Raw genomic sequence first — 17,867 nt, forward strand, 5'->3', positions numbered from 1 at the left:
TGCAGATAAAAAGTCTCTCATTAGAAGTGCCTCATACTCTCAGGACTCTGCCTAAAAAACCGAGGATGAAACCATATTAAAGCTAGCTGAACAACAGTACTTAAAAGAAGCCACCATCCATTCCGAAAATAAACTAGATTAGTCTTCAGTCGGAATCATATGACAAAGGAAAAACAGCGACGCAGAGTACTTTATATCTGTGTATTGCCCTACAGCAGTTGTCATAATGAAAATGTGAACGAACCTATTTTTCACTTTCTTTGTCATTACTCAGCATTAGGAGATCTGTGTCATATAAATGATTAAGAATTGTTAAAGAACTAATTTTCTGTCTGAATCATTTGACATGGGATAAAGAGTTTGGAACAGAGCAGTTTTTTGCTTTGGATTGCCATACAATGTAACTATTTTTAACTTCCTCTGGCATTGATCAGCACTAGGAGATCTACGTATTTGGTTTCTAGGAGCCACTGACAGTCTCTGTGAACTATCCGACATGAAGTAATAATATATTGATGCCATTATTAGGAATAGCAATTGATTATCCTCCTCAGTGAAGTTTTAAAATTATTGACTTTGGTTGAACGTTTTCTTAATTGTTTATAGTTACTTAATGCATTGAGGTTTCCGAAACTCTTACTAAAAGTCATAATTTTTGTTCACTAGTGCCACCTCAAAATCTACTATTTATATAAGCTCATTAAAGCTTAATCGTTAAAATCATACAACATCAATAATAATGGTCCACAACCTGCCTGTTTTTTGGGATTTTTTTTCCTTTATACATGTTGATTTTAAGGATTTAATATAGAGAATATATTATCACAACCACTTACTACATGCCACAAACATAATAATCTATATCAATCTTGTGTTGTGCTTGTTTCAATATTGTTATGCTGTCGTATTTATTGTTGTTTTCGTAAACTAATCTCTATTATTTGCATATGTTGCCACATTATAAAATCTATACTTATAAATTGTATAATAAATTTGAAAGAAAGCAAAAAAAAATCTGCCATAAATATTGTGTATGAGAGTAATAAAAATATATATAGAAGTGTACCAAAGAAATGAAAAATATTTATACACTGAAACTGACATTATTTATATAAAAAACAGAAATAACGCACATTATCATATAGAACTACATGCCCCATTATTATAACACCACTCTTGTATACACTTACAACCATATGAGGTTTAAATTGTGGCATCATAAATTTAACTTTTATATTTACGCACACTTTACAACTGCTGGTTTGCTGAATACTTCTCAATTTTTTTTATGAAATAAATATTGAAAATTTAACATAAATTAAACATGTGGATTTGGGAGAGCAGTTATTAACATAACCTTCATATTAAACTTAATATAGAGGCCTATGAGAGTATTTGAAAATTAAAAAAAATGAGGCATCAGAAAACCTTTGTAATTTTTGTTTGAAGATGTCTGTTTTGGTATTTTTTTTTGTTTAGAAAACTTCAAATGATTTATTTTGTATGACCTTGTTTGAAAGATACACGATATTATGAAAAGGAAATCGACATACATCGGTATAATGATGAGAGAGAAAAAACTAGGATGTGTGTTTAAAATTTCTTTACTTACCATCAACGATATGTACTCGCACAGATGTTGGATTTGCATTCGAAGGCGTACATGTATAAAGTCCAGAATCCTGTTGTATGGCCTTCTGTACCAATAAACGACTTGTGGTTAAAACACCTTTTTCCGTTACTAATGATATACCGCCACGTGGAGAATCGAAATTTATGACCTGTTTGCAATGAGTTTCCAAAATGAGCCAAAAACATAAACATTAAATGGCCATTTACCAAAAGAAGGGGAGAAATAAAAGAAAATAAGAAAGAAACATGAGCTTGTATTAAGTTAGAAGTTTACAAAAATAATGCTTATTTTATTTGTAAGGTTTTTTTCTTTGTAGCTAAACAATGATTTGTTTCGAAATACTTGTGTATTTATATTAGGGTGACCTTTATTTTACAATGTTTTTTTAATATTTTAAAAAATATTAAACAAAAATTTAAATTAAAAATCCAATTCAAAAAGGTTTTCGAATTTAGCTAAACCATAGACGTTAAACTATAAAATATAATAATTTTCTGACATCGCTAATCCATTCTAATTTGATACTACAATAAATAAATCATTAAATTTCATTCTTTATACATTACTAAACATTTTTTTAAAATGCTAATAAATGCTAAATGATAATTAAAAATGCAAATGTACCTGTAATAGGTTAGAGTGAGCAACGATTTGAATTGGCGGTGTTCAAGGAAATTTAGTTTTTGGTCACAAACTTGCTAAGATAATATCTTAAAACACATTTCGTGGACTATTTTCTAGTATTTAACTACAAATTGTTTACATTAGTTGCTAATTTATGAAATTTAAAATTCGTAGAACATTATTAACTCTTTTATATATTAGCATCAAAAGGGTTCCACAAAAAAAATAAGACGATTATTGCGTTTAACCTTCATAGGGTATTCGGGTTAAATTATACCCATTTTGTAATTAAAATTAAATTTTTTCTAAAAGTGAGTGGCTGATATTTTAAATTTTGTATGACCTTTATTTAATTTCAAATGTCAACAACTACGTTAGGTTTAAAAAATGGAGAAAAAATTATTATTTTTTCAAATTTCTTTTTTGGAAAGGCCGAACTCTGTCATTTAAGAATGGAACATAATATCATTCATATGACTACCACGACTGGCTCTGCAGTACCTCATCCGATCAAAAAAAGTTTTCAGTACAATTTCGATTGTCTCGGCTCGAATCTCTTCAATGGCAACCTCGATTTCATGTTTCAACGGTTCAATTGTCTCTGGATGGTTTGCGTAATATCTACGGTTAATTGCTCCACACAGAAAATAATCCAAAGGGCTCAAATCACAGTTCCGAAGTGGTAAATTGACATCACAATTTCGGCTGATTATTCGATTTTCAAAAACAGTGTGTAAAATATCGAGGGTTGCGTCTTGTGTTCATTGGATGAGGTACTGCCGAGCCAGTTGTGGTAGTCATATGAATGATATTGTGTTTAATTCTTAAATAGAAAATATAAAATTTTAAATGGCTCTCCCTTCAGTTGGGTAAAATTTGACGACCTTATGAATATTAATTAATAATAATACTTTCTCCAACTATCTTGATTTCCAATTAATTGATTCAGTCGGATTAACGCTTAGAGGTACACCCAGCTCTGTGCAGACCTTTTGCATAAAAAAGTGTGTATAACTTTATTGTTTTCGTGTTACAGACAAATCCTTTCATGAATTCCTGGAGCAACATTCTCCGGACACAATGAGCAAAAAATCGAACCGATTCTGGTTCGGCTTAATCTAGATTTTCAAATATTTTGGTTCAAACCAGGTCTGTGCAGACCTATGAATAATTTGAACGTTAATAAAAGTTAAAATAGGAAACTATACATATGGTAGCTCTTTTCTGTGTATAATTTAAGGGGATGCATGTGCATAATTGTGGTTTCATTGCATGTATTGCAAAAAGCCGGTTTGTTTACAGCATTCACATGTCAGGTATTCGTGCCTTGAATGCCAAACAAAAAAATTTACACATTCTTTTAGGAGATCTGACCATGTATTTCCATACGAAGCCCATATAGGTCCGCACAGACCTGGTTATACCGTTTAGCGCCAAAAAATCCCTATACCTCCGAGGGTTAATATCGGCTACTATTGGGATTCAGTTTACTATTTCTGCTTAAGTTCGGGATCGGGTCACTGCACGAATGTTATTCTTATAATCTGAATTGGTTTTAACAGGTTCGGGTTTAGATTCAGGATCGGCTTAACACAGGCTCGGTGTCCTGCATTAAGGAACGGGTTCTTGTTTATCGGAAAAATTCTAAATAACACAATAATTCCTTATGAAATGGGAACAGACAACCGAAGTCACTATAAGAATAGACAGTTGAAGCCATAAATAATAGTATTTGAGTGGAAACTCTCCAACCAAAGACATAACTCTGTTGCCAGAAAACTATGCGGTGAGTATGTATTAGTAGAAAAAACTATGTGACAACAAAAACAACACTCGTATGTGTGATTATTTTGAATAATTTTTTTGTTTGAGATTTTTTATAGTTTCCGCTCTATGTTTCTCTATTGTTGAAGCCACTGTGAGATCAGACATCCGAAGCAACCGTGAGATTTGACCAATTAGACTTTAGCTAGTTGGGGTTTCTTAAATAACAGATCTATGCGACTAAGCCAAAAATCACATCGTCTCTCAAAGCCAATGACATCATCCAAATGCAGCCTAATTTATGCGTCAGATTGGAAAGTTAGACATTGCAGATGAATGATGTTATATTTCATACTTAATAAAAATATCCACGATTTCACGCACACACTTTGTTTAATTTAAATGTAAAGATAGGTAGCATTTAATGAAAGGCCCTTTATATTTGTGTTTTAATAGTTACTGTTGAATAAACTACAAAAATCTATACTGAAGAACAAATTTCATCTATTTTTTAGATGACGTTGAATATTTTAAGTTTAAAATAAGCACCACCCTAGTGGACTCATGTAGTCATATGTGCTTTCTATTCTTATTGTTATTTGGAGTATAAAATACAATTTAAGGATAATTTGTTTTGAAATTATGTAAATTTTATGGTTTAGTTGAAAATAATACTTTGTCGTGTGAAGGAAAAGCGTCTGAGTAGTACATGTCATATTTATTAGTATGACATTTTACTTAATATTTTCCCTTGTTTGGAGTTTTATTTATATTTTCAAGACATAAATGTTCAGGGGTCCATATATTATTTTACAGTTTAAATGTATATTCCTCTTTTATGTTCAGTGTCCTTTATTTATGTCTCTAGAGTAATGATCCCTTCAATGGCATAATCATACAATGAGTAAGTTGGGAGTAAACAAAAATCATAAAAACAGACCCTTATCACAGGAGTTAATCACAATTATTTGTTTAGGTAAATGTCATATTTTTATGTCAGTTTTGTAATCAAATGAGTAGTGTTTGATTTAAGGTATCCTATCTGTCTGACTGTTAAATATATCTCTCTTTTCCTACATGAAACAATTTAAATAAACTATTTTCGTTTATTTTAACAAAGATTAAACTTTAAAGAAACAAATTATCTTAAATGTTACTTAAGTTATGCTTTATTAAAGCCATTTTATGATTTACCTTAAAATATGCAACAAATGCTTTTACATTTAGCTATTTTAAATAATAATAAATAAAATTATAAAATGTTTCCATTAACTCACCTGTCTATTGTGTGACCAAACGACCGTGGGTGGAGGTTCTGGTGCGAATTTTACAATACATGTTAAATTTATGGTTGATCCCTTGTTAATGTGCAGCTCTGGCCCACCAATCACCTCTGTAACAGGTTCTATAAATAAAAAAAACATGAAGAAAAAAACGTTAAGAAAATTAGTTTTTCTAGCAAAATATTTTCTTGTTTTATATTGACAGCTCAACTAGATGTGACAGCTTATAAACTCCTGCCACTTAACTTAACTATGAGTGAAAATACCCAACTGACAGCATTAATAATGTGCTAAAAATATCTTGTTAAAATAATAATCTATTAGCTTAATGATGGAAAAAGTTATGTTTGGAAAAAATTGATAAATTGAAGCGTATTAACTTGAGTGTTTTATATTTTTTTTTCTTCGAATTTATGGCTACACCTGAGATATAACACAGTTGTTTGGGAAATACATAATGGACGGCTTTCTAATTAATTTTATTTTATAATATTGTATGAAATTGATGTTAGAAATTAATATCTTTTATACAAGTCTTAATCAATTTATCGCAGGTTTTTATATAGTTATTGTAATTCGCTGTTAAGACTAAGCATACAAAAAATTCTTAAGAAAATTCGTTGTAAAAAACTTTGTGAAATATTCCACAATTTGCTTAAATTTGGTTTCATAGTCATACAAGTTCGTTCACAAAAGACATAAAGAACACCATTTGGTGTCCTTTCATTTCATATATTTTGTATGATTTGTTTAAACTAAAACAATATTTTACGACATTATGACAATACGACCTAATAGGAGACCGTTTGAATCCCCCAAATATCTATGAACAAGTTGTTCTAAATATTTGATTGCAAAAAAAAAAATAAAAATCTGCTTTTGAAATTCATGACTTTGGATTCAAATCCTCAAGTCAATCCAAACTATAGCAAATCCATAACTTTGGGGTAAAATCTTAAAGTTTTTCTAAACGTGGATACTATTTATTTTGCTCTTAGATACACAAATGATTACACTACTAAAAATTAGACTGGGATTTTTTTTGCAAAATTGTATAAGTTATTAAGTTTCAGATAAAATGTTCACTAACAAATTTAAAATCTTGCATATCAAACTCTTATTATACCCTACACCACCATAGTGGAGAGGGTATAATGCGTTTGTGCAGATGCTTGTAACGCCCAAAAATACTAGTCTATCACCCACCTTAAAGTATACCGATCAACTTAGAATCACTTTCTGAGTCGATTAACCCATTATTGCCCGGTACCCGAAAGCGTTAACCAATTTCAATGAAACTTTGTACGTAGTGGTTTTTAGGTCTAACTAAGGAATAATTAAAGTTTCAAGAAAATGGAACGATTGGTTTTTGAGATATGAGATGGTAAGTTTACTTACCAGTGAGCTGATATGTTAAGGGTTTTCGGAATATTACACAAACATTTTGTTAACAATAAAATTGATTTTTTCGTAAAAGTAAAGTAAAAAGTTAATACATTTTTTAGAAAAAAGTTTACATTTACCATATAAAATAAAATTTAATACTTTTATATGCTTTTTTAAAGCATTTTTGATGTAAACAGACATTGCATACTTGGCATTCATATGTTGTATGGGTATGACAACCCGTTTTCGGTTTCCAAAACGTCTTGAAATACAATGTATTGTTTTGTTAAGGTTTGCCAATTGCGACTAATGGTCTCTTGATAGTGAAAATTCTTCACTTTCGGGTGGTCTTATACTGGTCAGCAGTTCATTTACAACAGCTGCACGAAATAATAGTTGCGAAAATAGTTTTATTCCCTCTTTTGTTGAGACCAACACATGCAGTTTCTACGAATTCAAAAACAATGGCCACCAACATTTTTTTGATCGTACATCAATTCTATAGTTAGCTAACGGATTGTCATGTAGATCCACTCCACCCATATCCAGTCAAGTGTGGTGTTTGGTTTTGGATTCACTCTGCCGGGATTTGTCTCTCCAGCTATCGCCGTTTGTCATCTTCTCTGGGAGTTGGGCCCCTTCATAATTTGATGATGAACCGCCATAGATTTGTACGTTGTAAAGATATCCATTTGATGCAGTCAAACACCGGACCTTCAATTCAAAACGAATAGGCTTTCTTTTAATAAACTTCTTACAAGAATGCATACCGAAATATGGAATCACTTCCTCATCAATGGCTAAATCGTGAGCAAATATTACAGACAGTATTAAACGTTTGTTTCATAAGTCTGAGAATGCTACTAAGTCTATAACTTTACCGAATATATCTTTTAGATCAATGTTGCTCTTATCAAATAAATTAATGTATCCTTTTATCATTTCGGCACTATTTCATGATAAAGCTTTATAAATAATTTAAACGCCAAAATATGGATCCTTTGACCAGTATATTTTCCATTCCGGTAATTCATGAAAGCCGATAAATAACAAAAATCCAACAAAATTTTTATATCATGCGGCTCAACAGACAACGTGACATTGTTGCATACTAAATTCACTAGTCAGCATAAGATATATAAGGAATTTCCCTTTTTTTTGAATTTAATACGAATTAAGCGAATTTTATAAATTTTGCCGAATTTGCTACACATTTCTGGCCATTGGTAAGTAAAATTACCACAAGGATAGGTGATAGTATTTCAAGTGTTTAGGAAAATTTATTTGAATTATTTTTTATACGTAATAAAAGTGATACAAATTATTGCTTATAAACAGTTTACTATTAGTCAATTTATCATTTTATATAATTTGTATACTTATCTCAAAATATGTCCAATTTTGTAGGTTGTCGAAAACGTTCGCCAAAGACACATAAATTAAAAAAAATAAATATCCTCCAAATTGTTTTTTTAAAACACACTAAATTAAAACGTTTTTTAAAGAAAAGTTCACTATTTTATACATTATTAGCTTTAGAGCTGTTTAAAGAGCTGGTAAGTGAAATTACCGGCTGGGCAATAATGGGTTAAACGAAGTATGGTCTGGCTTGACCGCTTCCGAAAATCACTTAAACGTGCATAAATCGCTTAAAAATGTTGGTATACTCACAAAATTCAACAATAGTTACCTTTAATATATACATAAATCACACAGCCTAATTTCATGGTGATCGGTCCATAATTGGTCATAGCCCCATATAAGGCCAACTTCCGGGCTTGACCGACCATACTTTCATACTTGTTTTTTTACTATTTTCAGCTTGAAAACTTTATTTAAAAAATTTAAACTTTCATAGCTGTTTATATATAAACTGTGCGGCCAAGTGGCATAAATTTTTGACATTTATGTCATCAAAGAGTTAGGAATTGAATCGTATATTTTTTTTTTTTCAAAAAGCTAAAGTTGAACATTTGAATTTTGGCCGTAAAAATTGGAATTGGGTACATAGTGCATTGGACATCCTTGTCTAACATGGTAATAAACTTTTTTCGTATTTATAAATGCGTCAATCATGAAGTCTGATTTGAAATTATTCACGCTCACTGACGATGATATCAAACTTTGGACAGATTTGTGTAATTCCCTAAGACCACTTGATTAAGCAAGGATTTGGTAACGTTGATACAGCTTAAGGGTATAATAATATTTGTTATAAATAATACTAAATAATTAGTAAAACAGTTTTTAATACGTTTATATTGTATGCACTTGAATTCAGGATCATATCCAACTAGCTCAATTTTTTTAAAGTATAGCTTCAAAACGAAAACTAAAGAGTTTGCTAGTGAATTGTTTTCTTGATTGTTTGGGAGGGAATCTGATCAAAATATTTCTAATGAAAATTTAATGATGGACTTTGTTTTCGAATGTTTTTATAATATTATCAATACTTGAATTGTTAACTTTAACGTTATTTTTTGTTTTCGTAAAATATTAAAAAACCTAGGTTAAAACATCACTCTTTAGTTTCTTAGAAAAATTGAAATATTCGAATAATTCGATTAATTTTTAAAGTGTGATCGAATTATTCGAACAAGTTAAAATCTCTTATTCGAATTATTCATTTTATTTGAACAAGAAAGAAATCGAATAATTTGAATACCCTAGTCTCTTCAATTCACATTCTATCTATAATTTTATTAGTATAATATCCTTAACTTTCCTATAGAGAATAACAATAAATTTCATTGAATTTATCAATAATATTTTAATTGGGAATTTATCACTACTACAATAAAATTTTGTTTGTATTTCCAAAAATAAATTTTAATAATAATGTGATTACTTTCGATTATAATAAAATTTTATGGGATCATAACATGACTTAATTGGGTCATAAATATGATTACTTTGGGTCATATTATGATTGATTTGTATCATAATATGATTATCATAAATCTTAACATAATTGGGGGATTCAAACGGTCTCCTATTAGGTCGTATTGTCATAATGTCATAAAATATTTTTTTAGTTTAAACAAATTTTTGTTGGTTTTCAAACAAAAAAGTTATAAACTAATAAGACTTTTTGAACTATGTTTATTGGTTTGTCATAAAATAACACTTTTTATGTTTGCAGCACAACAAGAATTTGTTTAAACTAAAAAAATATTTTACGACATTATAACAATACGACCTAATAGGAGACCGTTTGAATCCCCCAAATATGTTGCGCTTAGATTATGTTTACTACAGCCACATTTTTGCTCTGCGTGTAATTTCTTAAAAATTAATTAAATTTTTATGCAACTTAATATATAAACCTATCTACCGGCAGAAGGTTTTAAACCATGCCGTATATTCCTTAGAAATAAGTAAACAATAATATAGAATAAATTAAATAAAGTAAAAAAAATTGATAAATATTCATATACTTAATTTTCCTGAATGTATCTGTGTACATATGTATGTCCTAAAAAGTATTAAACAAAAGAGACAAATATTGAATATTTCACTCAAGAAAAAATTTCCTGTAAAGACAGCTAAAATTTAATTTATGGAAAGGAAAATTCGTGACATATACACTGACTTAAAACACCTTAGACAACACTATATAAATAAATATGAAGTAAATAAGTAAGTATTTGTATGGATGAAAGACTTCAACTAAATCGAGAAAGTTAACAAACAACAATAAGACAAGAAAAGTTTTTTTTATTGAATTTAGTTTTGTTTGTTTGTTGTCTCCTTATAAATATTTATTGAAAAATGTTTATTGTTTAGCAAGTCCTATTGTGTCTGTATACATTTACGTATGTGTATTTCCCATTTGATTTTAACAGATTTATTATGGCACAGAAATCTATACCAATAGAAATCTAAACAATAACAAAAGTTTCGTTTGAATGTCCTTGTTTTAATGTCTCAATTTATATGATTTTGTTTTTGGTAATACACATTTTGGAAAGTTTATTAGAACATACATGTGGATGTATTACAATTTATTTGTAATAAACCATGTAATATGTTCCAATATTTTATTTTATTCTTTATGTTTTTTTCTGTATATTTGTAATATTATATATCTACATAAATTATAGCAATGTTATAATGTTTTGGAAAATGATTATAAGTTTCTTATCTTTATTTTTCTATTATTTATTTATTTCCTTGAATTTCGTTAGCCTTATATATGGCTTTTATAAATGTTTCATTCTGTATTTTTTTTAGGGCTTTGCTAAAGTATTGTATTACTTATGAAGCGTTACATTGAAATTGCTAGCATGATAATTTAACGCTAAGTTTGATTTGGATAATATTTTATAAATTTCTAAAACATTTCTAATTTATTTAAGAGAGAGAGGGAGGGAGTTTAAGTGTAGTTTTGTTAGACTTCTTTAAAAGGAAGAACAAGTTAATAAAAATATAATTTTACTTTTAAATGGTTTTGTTGTAATAAATAAGATAAGTTTTTATACCCTTCATCATGAGTGGCACGGGTATATATAAGTTTGTCATTAAGTTTGTTATTTCCACATTTTTCGTTTGCGACCCCACAAAGTATATATATTCTGGATCGCTATAGATAGCGAAATCGATATAGCCGTGTCCGTCTGTCCGTCTGTATGTTGAAATCCACTTTCCATAGCCCCTAAATAACATATAAACATGATTGATACATCAATATATCGTTAATTCTTCCGGTTCGGTTGCTATTTAAATCGAGAAAATCGGTCCGCAAATAGCTGAGATATAGGGATAAAACCGGGACAACCTCGATTTTTAGCCTATTTTGTCATTAACCCATTAACGCCGAATGGGTAGAAAAATACCCAAAAATAGAGCAATTTTGTAAAAATTCTAGAAAATTCTAGGAGAGCGATATCAAAAATCTTTTTTTTGAAATAGATAAACCAAGAACCGAAATAATTAAAATAATTTTTTCGGTAATATTACGTCATTCCTTGGTGGGGAACTAGTTGGCCAAAGTTAAGCAATTTTACAAAATCACAAAATTCGAAAATAAAGGGCTCTAGAAAACTGGGGGAGTGGAAGTTCCCCATGCCCTCCATGTGTCTAGTATTCTTAGATGTCCTCTATCAGTAAGTACGATTTTGTGGATTGGGTATAAAAATACCCACTTCGACATATGTGGGTTCTAAAACTTATGAAATATGAATTTAAATTTTCAATTAAAAATTTAGTTTTTTCTTTAGAAAATCATAATAAAAACATTTAAAGTTATGAGAATACTATATAAAATATTTAGATGGTGTAAGGTTGACACAACCTAACTAAAATTTTTTCGACCATGAAATAATGATGCCAAACCTGTTCTTTTATATTGACGGTGATTACCACCATTGAAAAAAAATAGTAATTATGTGTGTAGGGGTTTTTAGACCCCACAGTTTGTGGTGGCAGTCTGAAACTAGCAATCTAATCTACTTTCAAGTTACCAATAGCCACAGAATTAATAGACTTGTCCTAGGGGGAAGTCAGTTGACTCTTTGGAGACAATAGCTACATTTTATCGATTGCAAATGGACAATTTACTCTGAATTCGAACCTGTCATAATAGGTTCGAATGCAGAGTAATATAAATACAAAAAACAAGTGTCAAATGTCCCCATCTCTAGATTTCTTAGGACCAGTAAAGTGACGACTGCCTCCGCCATGCAATACATGGGAATGTTTATGTAACAACTGTCTCCACTCTGCATTACGAGTAAATTATTCACGAATGACCCAATAGAGTCAACCAGGTGTTCAGACAATAGTGAAAATTAGTGTAGTTTGCGGGTGTATTGAGTTCTTGTCGAACTACTGGGTAGTGTTAGAGAGTTCCATTCCTCCTCAATTTGTTATTCATTTGTGAAAACTTTACCAGAACCATTATTAAGTTACCATATTACCATGGTCTTAATAATAGTCATAGAAAAGTTGAATAAGAATAATAAAGAGATGCAGAAATTCCTAATAACCCCATATATTTTTTATATGTTTCCTGGACCTTCTCTTCATTAACAAAAATATGGTCGTATATTATGAATACAAATATTTCCATTATCCATGTTCCATCTCAGACTTACCAGTCTTTTCATTAGTTATTTGAATTTCATCAGAGATTATAATATATTGTAAAAGTATCAACCTTATCTGATGGAAAATATCTGTGTTTGCGTCATTATTTTCCACATCAATTTATAATTGTTAGCCAACAACTGTTAAAACTTTAACATGTTGAAGATTTTTCGATAAATTTTAGAACTTTGTCAATTTTTACCGACTTATTATTGAATTTCTTTTACTCTATCGAAAAATATAACAATATTTTTTATCAAACCAGACTTATTTGGATATATTGATGGTAAATGGTTAACATAAAACCACTAGTTAGATATGTTGTTTCAACTTATCGCCATCTGGATGAAAGCTAGGCTTGCGCAACCATTACATTTTTAGAATTTAAAATTTGTTCTACATTTTTCTCTTTTTTTCCTTTTTTATATGAACAATTTTCGGTTTTGGGGGCAGAGGAAATTCCTATTACCCCCTCTGGATCCGCGCCTGTGGATAGGTATTGATAAATCTACAACGTAATCATCAAAACATCGAAAAAATGCGTTAAGGGCTTCCTTTTTGTAAGTAGCTAATTTAAAAAAAACATACATTTTAGAACCCATATATGACGAAGTGGGTAGAAAAATACCAATACCCTGCAGGCTCAGGCATGGGAGATACAAAAAATTAAAAATATCCACGGCAATTTAAATGCCTTAGGTACTGTCTGTATAAAATTTCATCGAAATCGGACAACGGATTCGGGGGTCAGGCATTAATGGGTTAATATAGACAATATGGATATCTAATGATAGATATTTCAAATTCCATTGCAACGATGTATATAAGGCTATAGTAATTTTGACCTACTATGGAGCAAAAAATATTTTTTAGCCCGAATTTTTTTTTACCAACAAAAAATTAAAAAACAAATTTAAATTTTCAAACAATTTTGAAATTTTTTTTTTTAATTTTGTATTTTAATGTATAATTTAGTGAAGATTCGGCCAATTCTCTCTTACTTGTTTAACATCTTTTTATTTGCTTTTTGAAATTTTATGTGAGAGTGGGAAGCGTATGATTAATATTTAATTTGAGTATATGTAAAAAATATTACTCATACGCCTACATATGATATCATTTGATTAATTAATGACTCAATTTATATGATGACCGGAAAGAATTTTAGACCCTAGGAGTATCGCAAATAATAGGGACCATTCTAATTAACATATTATGAGCAAAATATCACTCATACGCCTACGTATTTTCTCAACTTATTAGCTTGATGATTTTATTATTAAACATAAATTTACATAAATTATAGCGAATAAATATTCACCATTTTAAATATTCAACATTTTAACAAACAAAAAAATTTAAAAAGCAAATCACATAAATTTCATTTTATCTTTTATTTAAATTTATCGTTATTTATACAATCAATTTTTGTCACGAGTATCCATTGTGCAAATAAATTGTGAATCATTTTGTTTCTGCCAGATATTTGTTGTGTTAAATTTTGTCATTTAACACAAGAAAATATTATTTTATTAACCTTGAAATTCTAATTATAATGATTTAATAAGATAAATTACCGTTTCCTCCCTGATATTTCGTAATTTTAGCAGGTGTAAATGTAAATGCAAATACATAAGTAGTAAAAAATGTCTGGGTGATGGCGTAATTTTATAACTTCCTTTTATTTTTTTTTACATTTTGTGTATAGTTTTATTTTGTTCTGATTGCTGTTGGTTATTTAACTTGAGGTGTTTTTGTTGTTGAAATAACAATATATTTTCTGATTAATATTTATGTTCAAGGTACTTGAACAAAGAAATAATTTACAATTTGGTCACGCAGTTAATGGCTATAAAATCAAAGGCCTGCTTACAGCACAATGGGAAAAGGTGATTAAAAATCAGGTGAGAGTGCTATACTTGATTATATTTGTTTAGTGAAATTTGTTATCATCCAGGGCTTCGGTAGCACATACAGTGTTCGTTTTTTCGAAATTAACAATGACAATCTATATATATATATATAAAAGAGTAACGTTACTGACTGACTGACTGACTGACTGATTCATCATCGCACAGCCCAAACGGCTGAAGCTAGAATCACGAAATTTTAACTGTGGGTTCCTCCCTCCCCAAAACGATCCGATAAGAAGGGATTTTTGGAAATTCGAACGTTTAGGGGGTAAAAAAGGGTAAAAACGGGTAAATTCGGTAACCTTATATTTTCAAAACTAATAAAGATACAAAAAAAATTAAAATAGCATGTTACTCCATTTAAAAAATAAGCTGACAGGTGTTTCGTACTTTTTGCAAATTCGAAACTTTTAGGGGAGAAAACGGGTAAAAACTGTATTTTGGTACTTTTTTTGCACCCTATGTATCTTTTAAACCAATAAACATAGAAACAAATTTTAAATCGTATTCTTTAATTAACAAAAAATAAAAAATATAAGTTTGGTACTTTTTGGAAATTCGAACCTTTAAGGGATAAAAATTGGGTTAATTTTTGGTACTTTTTCATAAAATATGTTTTTCTATAATTTGACATAGACATACGAATATTTTATTATGAGCTCCCACCACGTTACAGAAATTTATTTGAATGAAATTGTACCACCTCAATGGGGATAAAAAAGGTACCAAAAAGGGGATAAAATCGGGAAAATACATTATATTTGAAATTATTAAGCCAATTTTGATAATTTTTTTTAACGTTGGTTCCTGGATTCATACAAAAATTAACTAACAGGGTGTTATTTGGATCTCGAGTACCAAGGTGTATATTGGGCCAAATCCGGGTAAACAGTTTGGTACTTTTTTTAAAACATATTTATTCTTGGGCACATTAACACAGATTTTAATATTTTGATACATGCCTGTAGCATAAACAATTTTGGCAAAATGGAATATTTTTAAATTTCAAACTTGAGGGGTGTTCAAGTAAGAAAAGGGAAATTGGTACTTTTCTCCTAATGGTACTTTTTTAAAATTTAAATTAGTTCAGTTATCGACATTAAAGTTAGCTGATATGTATTTGAGTGAAGTTAGTGTTAGGAATAGGGGATCATATTTAGGTACCAAAATGTGTGAACTGTACTATAGGTACTTTTTTGTTCATCTAATGGTACTTTTTTGAAATTTCTATAATAATGGACTTAGAAACATGAAATTAAACATATATGGTCCTAAGTGAGTGAGAATTATAGGGGGAGACTTTTTGGTACTTTTCCTTTATTGGAATGGTACTTTTTGTAATTTCTTCACCAATGAACCTAGAAACATGAAATAAAGCTTATATATAAACCGAGTGAGTGGGAAACCACAAGTGTGGGTTTTTTGGTACTTTTTCTATATTCTAATGGTACTTTTTGAATTTTCTATAACTATGGACTTAGAAACATGAAATTAAGCATATATGGTCCTAAGTAAGTGATAATTCTAGAGGGAATCTTTTTGGTACTTTTTCTTTATTTGATTGGTACTTTTTGTAATTTCTTCACCAATGAACCTAGAAACATGAAATAAAGCTTATATGGAACCGAGTGAGTGGGAAACCACAAGTGTGGGCTTTTTGGTCCTTTTTCTATATTCTAATGGTACTTTTTTGAATTTTCTTTAACAATGGACTTAGAGACATGAAATTAAGCATATATGGTCCTAAGTGAGTGAGAATTCTAGGGGGAGACTTTTTGGTACTTTTTGTTTATTCTAATAGTACTTTTTTGAATTTTCTATAACAATGAACTTAGAAACATGAAATTAAGCATATATGGTCCTAAGTAAGTGAGAATTCTAGGGGAGACTTTTTGGTACTTTTTCTTTATTCGAATGGTACTTTTTGTAATTTCTTCACCAATGAACCTTGAAATATGAAATAAAGGTTATATGGACCAGATTGAGTGGGAATCCGCAAGTGGCTGCTTTTTGGTACTTTTTCTATATTCTAATGGTACTTTTTGAATTTTCTATAACAATGGACTTAGAAACACGAAATTAAACATATATGGTCCTAAGTGAGTGAGAAGTCTAGGGGGAGACTTTTTGGTACTTATTCTTTATTCAAATGGTACTTTTTGTAATTTCTTCACCAATGAACCTAGAAACATTAAAAAAAGTTTATACGGACCCGAGTGGGTGAGCAACTACAAGTGGGTGCTTTTTGGTACTTTTTCTATATTCGAATGGTACTTTTTGTAATTTCTACACCAATGAACCTAAAGCCATGAAATTAAGCTTATATGGACCCGAGTGAGTGGGAAACCACAAGTGGGGGATTTTTGGTACTTTTTATATATTCTAATGGTACTTTTTTGAATTTCCTATAATAATGGACCTAGAGTTTCTAAAAAATCGAAGAATTTCAAAACCGCGGTTTCGGTTTTGTGATAATTTATTAAATCTTAAGTATTATAGAAACAAAATTAGTTGATAATATAGGAAATGATATACAAATCTAAAATTCAAACTTGACGGATTATGGTTTAGTGAATGCGAATTTAAAAGTGATAATCAATGGTACTATTTCCTTATTGCAATGGTACTTTTTGAATATTTTATAATAATAAACCTAAAAATTTAAAAATTTAAATGTGTTGTTACATTTTGCATTTTCTATAATAATGGACCCAGAAATATGAAATTAGACATTTACAATTAGATTCACAAAGTGAGACTTGATTCTTTTTCTTTCTTCTAATTGGGGTGGCGAAGCGCACCGGGTCAGCTAGTTTTTTAATAAATGTGGCTGAATTTAGTTCATGCAGCTTTAATTTTCTACTCCAGTGAATGAGTGATGTTGGTATTTTATTTCACGATCGCTTCTTCATAAATGGGGCTGAGCTAGATAGACACAGCTTTGAATTTCCTTGTTAAATTCATGGGTGACTGTGGAAAGCAGGGCCATGTCGCATTATGAACAAACTACACCAATATATTCTCATTTAAAGCATTTCCATTTATGGTTGACATTGATCTGTATCCATTGGAAACAAACACAGCTCTGTGGTACTAACATTTATCGGTCTTTACACACAAAACACAATACGAACGCCAACAAGACCTTCAGTAAAGTGTTTAAAACATACACAGATT

The 17,867-nt window shown here is 29.9% G+C and overlaps 1 protein-coding gene across 1 annotated transcript in view; it reads right to left on the reverse strand.

Moving 5' to 3' along the window:
* The window catches only part of dpr8 (defective proboscis extension response 8), a 92,356-nt gene that overhangs the window by 9,433 nt on the left and 65,056 nt on the right, over positions 1-17,867 (reverse strand). Inside the window, exons 3-4 of the mRNA XM_065509378.1 lie at positions 5,299-5,426; positions 1,613-1,781 (exon numbers count right to left, since the gene is read on the reverse strand). Of these exons, the coding sequence (XP_065365450.1) occupies positions 1,613-1,781; positions 5,299-5,426 (297 nt within the window). The remainder of the gene's footprint in view (positions 1-1,612; positions 1,782-5,298; positions 5,427-17,867) is intronic.

Source organism: Calliphora vicina, chromosome 4 (assembly GCF_958450345.1).
Source record: "Calliphora vicina chromosome 4, idCalVici1.1, whole genome shotgun sequence".
In the NCBI taxonomy this organism is placed as follows: domain Eukaryota; kingdom Metazoa; phylum Arthropoda; class Insecta; order Diptera; family Calliphoridae; genus Calliphora; species Calliphora vicina.